This window comes from Petaurus breviceps, unplaced genomic scaffold (genome assembly GCF_028583685.1).
Source record: "Petaurus breviceps papuanus isolate PSGF00001 unplaced genomic scaffold, PetGlider_PUasm1.0 90977, whole genome shotgun sequence".
NCBI classification, from domain to species: Eukaryota; Metazoa; Chordata; class Mammalia; order Diprotodontia; family Petauridae; genus Petaurus; species Petaurus breviceps.
In genome coordinates this window covers 32534682-32540681 of record NW_027187391.1, presented here as the reverse complement: position 1 = coordinate 32540681, position 6000 = coordinate 32534682, and the positions used below count along the sequence as shown (strand labels likewise).

The following is a 6000-nucleotide window of genomic DNA, read 5'->3' as shown; positions in this document are numbered from 1 at the left end:
CTTTCTGACTCAGAAGAGATTAAGATCATTTAGATACAGTAGAAAAATACAGATATAAATTCCTTCTTGAGAAATGACTAGGAGTGAATACAAAATTGGAAATGCAGACACAGCACCAATTTCTGAAGTGCAAAAGATATAAATTTTCTTTTAAAAGTAAAAGAAACCAAGACAAATGTGAAAGAACAGGGCGCTAAAGGACCCATGACAGACACCTGGAATTACCATAACTATTGTTTAGTAGATAAGTTTCTATAATAATTTGCAATCAGGCTAAGCCAAAATGCTCATTTAGTCAAAGTTTTCATTCTGATCTCAGAAATGTCAGGTCTTGAAGGTAAATCTCAATGGTCCTACTGGGGTTTAAATACCTTGTGGTAGACAGTCTTGGGTTCCTTTCATGGTAAATCTTCAGAAAGTGCTCTATATTTTTGAGGTAGAAGAACTTTTAGAAAGGAAAACTAATGTGAAAAATGAGGGAAATGTGTTGATTCCAAGAAATGAATGTTTACTTCGTACTATTTTGAGATGAAATAGATGTCATGAGAGAAAACAATCAGAAAAAATGAGGTACATTGAAATACCTGTTATCTACATTCTCAAATTTCTAGTGGCCCAATTATATAGTAGAGGACATCTGCTGTTGGAAGAGGAAGTAAAGACTTAATTTTATTTTAATTAACTTCCACGTTTGATATTTCTCCATCTCCTTTCCTTGACAATGCTCCTCTCACAATTAAGCATGCCCAGTCTTTTCTTTATTGATCCTGCTTCTATCCTACTCTTCCAAAAATTAGACTAAAAGTATTTCTCATCTGCTCATCCCTGTGCCTATAGTTTTCTTTATCCTGCAGGAGCAGCATTCCCACATTTTCCTGGTCCTTAGCTCCCCCACTGCTACCCTTTTTGTATATGTTTGGTAAACAAGCCCATGTATTCACTATGTTTAAGATAAACAAATGAGAAGGTTGCTTTAAAGTAGAAAGAGAAAGAAGTGTGTACGTTATTCAGCAGGCAAATTGTCTATGAAATCTAGATTAGGAAGAATGAAATAAATATATATTTTCTCTCAACTCCCATTACGTTAAGACTGCAAAAATAAATGATATTTATTATTTGGGATCGGATAAAATGCATATTCTTGATCCCTCAAAATTGTGTCTAAAATATCAAGTATGTAAAGCACTTTGAAAATACATATATATAATGTCAGCTATTATTTCTGATACTTATCAACATCTATTAGGAGATGATCAGGACACCAAACTAGTTTTTTTTTTCCCTTATAAAGATATGATCTATTTTCAGTCTGAGGATACTTTTGATGTAAGTCCATACGTATCTTTCCCTGTTTTTCAAGATGGGAGTTTTTACAATAGAGTTTAATGAATTTCAAAGATTGAGGTTCGGATTGGTCCATTGTCTTTTTTTTACTCCTAATGTTCAGAATGAGCGCCACGGAGAAAATCGGTTGTCCACACATGTCCTTAAAACTTAGTAGTTTCACCACAGGAATTGTATAAAGCTGGAAATAAATAAAATGTCCAGCAGGCAAATACTGCCCAGCTTCCTGCCGCTGTCCAGAATAAAGTGGTGCTGGAGTTTCTAGCAAGGGAACCTACAACTCCTCACATTTTAGGATAGGGAGCCAAAAATCAGCGAGTAGGGACAACTGGGTGATGAGAGAGGACAGGAGGAGCTGGAGAAAATGAAACACCTCAAGGGCTCCCTCTGCTGAGAGGAAAAAGTGACTATCCCAGAGGAGCAGCATCCCTACATCTCCCTGGTTTGTCGCTGCCCCCATTGCTGCTCTTGCTTTCCTTCTCTCTTGACCTCTTACGCTGCGAGAAAGACTAGCAGCTTCGCGGGTGAGCAGGGTACCTGTCTGACTCATTTCTTGAGGGTGAGGGGAAATCTGAAGCTCACCTGTGCCTTCTTCCCAAACCTGCTGCTCAAACGAAGAAGTGGAGGTGGAGGTAGGGGTAGGGATAGGTGGGCGGGGGACTTGGGGAAGGAGAATCAGAGTAAAATAGATCCATATGATTATGATCTCACTTTAACTGGCTAGACCCCACTACCGAACGGGAACGGGAGAGAGAGTCTATCTGCTGACGCTCTGAGTAGTGTGAAAGCACTTTGGAGTCTCTGTGTGAGGTGGTGGAGGAGGAGGAGGAGGAAGAAGAGGCAGCGGAGGCGGTGGTTAACAGCAGCAACAGCAGTAGCAGCAGCAGCTGAGTGAGGGTGCGCGCACTCTGGGCTAGAGAGTGAGCGAACGGTGGGGCTGGGTCCGGGTGAGGGTTTACACGCCGTTCGCCCGCGGAAACAGCAGCAGCCACGCTCAACCTCCCTGCCCCTCCAACAACAGCACCGCCTCTCCCCTGCAGCGTCAGTCCGGGGACTCCCTCTTTCTCCTCCTCTCCTCGCTTGGACAGACCTGGGGCAGCGCAGAATGCGCCCAGCTGCTGCGTTCTGATCGCCCTCCCACAGCCGCCGTCGCCGCCGCTGCCGCTACAGCCGCCACCGCGATGATCTCCACCGAACAGCAGCAACAACAGCAACAGCTGCAGCAGCAACAGCAGCCCAACCATGTCGTGGCCACCATCGAGAACCTGCCGGCCGAGAGCAGCGGCAGCAGCGGCGGGAGTCTCTCTGCCTCGTCCGCCTCCAGCGTGCGCCAGAGGATCAGGAAAATGCTGAACAGGTGAGCGGAGCTTCGAGGAGAGCGAGAGCTAGCCTGCACTGATCAGGAGGGGCGTGGGCTGCTGGGACCCCAACTGCCGGCAGAGGCCAGGGAGGGCTTCCCTTGCTCCAGGGATTGCACTTGGGCCCCCTTGGGACTGGGCTTTGGGCCCGGGGACTAGGGAGAAGGGGGGAGTGGTTCTGCCTGCAGCACTACTAAGGGAAGCGCACCCCATTGGCGGCAGCGTTGTCCCAGAGAGAGGAACTAGGGGCCCCGCTCTGGGTGGTTAGCAGGGGAGGTAGTTTGGGAATGATATCGTGCTCTGGGGATGTGCTCTTTCCCCGTGTTTGTGCGTGCGTGTGTGTGTATGTGTGTGTGCGCGCACATACGCACATCTTGGTGGATAGGAGGAGGGGAATGCCCTCTTCTATTCTTTTAAATCCTCGGGTAGCTCATTACTAAGCCCTTTGCAACAAGCAACCCTTGAGGGACCAGACAGGAGCTAGGGTCTTTTCTTGTTGGGGTGGTCATCTACAAATAGGAGGCTTGGGTGAAGCCGCGTCCCACTTCAGGCGAGCTGAGCCCCTTATTGTGCAAGCTACAGGAAGGCGGGGGATGGTGTCGCTGCTGCTGTCCAGGCGAAGAAAAGGAGGCAGGGGCAGGGCTTCTCTTTGCTTGTTTCTCGTGCCGACACACTGAGCCCTTTCTGGGGTATAAAGACGAAGGGAAAGAGGCAAGAGGCCTGGAGCAAACCCAAGCAAAGTACGAAAATGGAATGTCGAGGAGTTGAGGGACGGCTTGGGAAGGTGCATATTGCTCATCGGTCCGGTCCAACCGACCTGGTGGTTTAAGAAAGAAAGGAGGGGAAACATGGACCATGCTCTGTGGTCATTTATTAACATGGGGCATTCGTTCCTCTTTAGCTCTGCATGAGATTGGGAAAGGATGCATCTTTAACTGGCTTGAGGTGAATGAATTGTTGCTTCTAAGCATTTACATGGACAAAGAACCCTATCTACGTGCTTTTGTGTGCCTCCGTATTGGTGTGCGTTTCTCCGACTTTATCGGGGTAACTCTGGAGAGAACCTTGGTCTCTTGTTCTGTTCATACAGGTTTCTCTGTGGTTTTAAATCTGAGTGGAAATGCATTTCGAAGGAGTTCATATCACTTTAACTGACTGGAGCTAGAAGTGGGAGTACACAATGTCTACCGAAATAGAGCTGTAAAATCAGCTCAGCTGGGGCTCCATCTATTCATTATCTCATTATTTTGCTGTGTGGTTTAGGTATATAAACCCAAACAAACAAACAAAAGAGCCCAGTCTCATGACTGGGAAAAGATGTTAGACCTCTTTGTGGGAACTTAAGCAAGTTTCTGGTATCACACAGGAAGAAATGCACTGAAACTGACATGGGATTTAGTGATGGAACCTCCAGCTTTTCTTTTGCAGGGCTTGTGGCAGAGGATAGCACTTACCAAAATATTAGACTGTAAAAATAGAAAAGCCAAATAAGCCAAGGGGATGTTCCCTGTTTTACATTCAATGCAAATTTCTGGTTTCCTAAATGATAAATCTGCAATGAGTTTTTTAAAAAGGTAACTGCAATATTCATCAAATTTACATTTTTCCATTAATTAAGATTGAGTTAAAAAAAACACCATTATGATGAGAAAATGATTTTTTTCAGACCAAGAAACTCCTACTTTCATGAGGTTTTTGTTAACCCTGAAGGGAAGCTGGTGTAAGCCTGAATAGACTCCCCCACTGGTGATAAATACATAGGTTCATTTTCCTTTGTTTAACCTCAGGGTTTTAGAAATTCCGTTTTAGTGCATCACATAATTTGTACCTTAATGAATGTAGTTCAGTTTAGTGGTAAGACTAGTGGAGTTAGGAGTCACTCAGGAGCTCTGGGTTCTAGTTGGCTCTGTGACTAAGTTCCCTTGTAGCTCTAGGTAAGGCATTTCATTTCCCAGATTTTTTTCATCTGTAAAATGGGGATAACAGTGCTTGCCCAAGTCACTCATGAAATGGTTATGAATAATTAAAGGAAATTATATATGTGCAAGCACCATGAATAGCATGTCATCATTCAAATGTAAAGTAGGATTTTTGTTTGGTGTTTGGTAATGGCAGAACATATTTATTAATCTTTCTGGCTTTCTATTGATGAATAGTAGTATTTCTGTTTTTACAAAAGAGGAAACCAAAGCCAAAAGGTTACAAGAATAACATTTAATCACAAATGTATCTATAAGTGGGACTATCAGGCCATGCTTTTAACGTTTACACTAAGATCACTTAACTCTAATACCCAGAAAACTTAAGCTGAGAAATTCATGGGAGCTATACTATTTCTGTTGGCAGAATGCTACCATTGTCTTTAACTAATGCCTTTTCCCTCAAGGACAAGTGTAAAATACATTTCTTCTGGGAAAGAGCATCTTTGGCTGGAGGTTAGAAATATCGGAACAAACAGAAGCTTATCCCTAATGGAATAATTTATTTAGCATGGTTTTTTTTTTTTGGTTGACTTTGCCTGGAAATGAAAAGCCAATATGGCTAGAACATCAGTAGTGACTGCTAAGTGACTCGGGTTCAAAACAATGCTGAGTTGGTCAAGAGTGGAACCTCTATCCACATTTTTGAAGGAAGGAAGCAAGCATTTATTAAGCACCTCCTGTGTGCCAATCATAGTGTGAATGCTTTACAAACATTATCTCTTTTGAGCCTTATAATGACCCTGGGAGATAGATGCTGTTCTCATTTCACTAACAAAACTGAGGCATGCAGAGGTTGTAATTTGCCCAGGGCTACACAATTAGCAATTTTCAGAGGTTGGATTTAAATTTAGATCTTCTTGACCCCCAAAGCTCAAACTATGCCACCTAGGTAGTGACCTCTTTGGCCTGTTTCCTCGTTTGTGCTCTAACCCCACACAATTATCCTTCCTTGTTAAATCCTCAGTCCAGGCTTTAGTCCCTAGCAGAAATTAGAGGCAAATCCAGATGGTGTTTCTCCAGTTCATACCGTGCAAAAGGAGGTGTAATGGCTTTGCCAAGAGTAAGTGCAGAGAATATTTACTAATTAGACATGACACTCTAACCTTGGTCAGCTGTCTTTTCTGTTGTCTTGCTGGGCCAAGGAAAGGATGACTAAGAGAATTCAGATGATGTAGCATTAGCAATTGCATTATAATAATATTAGTACCTCAAGCACAACTCACCTTCCTGGCAGTTTATCTCAGACTAATGGAAAAGTCACCTTTTCATTCAAAAGGAGGTAACATGCAGTAATAACAGTATAACACATTAATAGA

At 43.5% G+C, this 6000-nt stretch overlaps 1 protein-coding gene across 1 annotated transcript in view; it reads left to right on the top strand.

Annotated features, from left to right (window-relative positions):
• Positions 1 to 1765: 1765 nt before the first annotated feature.
• Positions 1766 to 6000, top strand: part of SLC35F1 (solute carrier family 35 member F1) — a 567357-nt gene continuing 563122 nt past the window's right edge. The window contains exon 1 of the mRNA XM_069076972.1: positions 1766 to 2701. Within this exon, the coding sequence (XP_068933073.1) occupies positions 2526 to 2701 (176 nt within the window). The 5' untranslated portion in view covers positions 1766 to 2525. The remainder of the gene's footprint in view (positions 2702 to 6000) is intronic.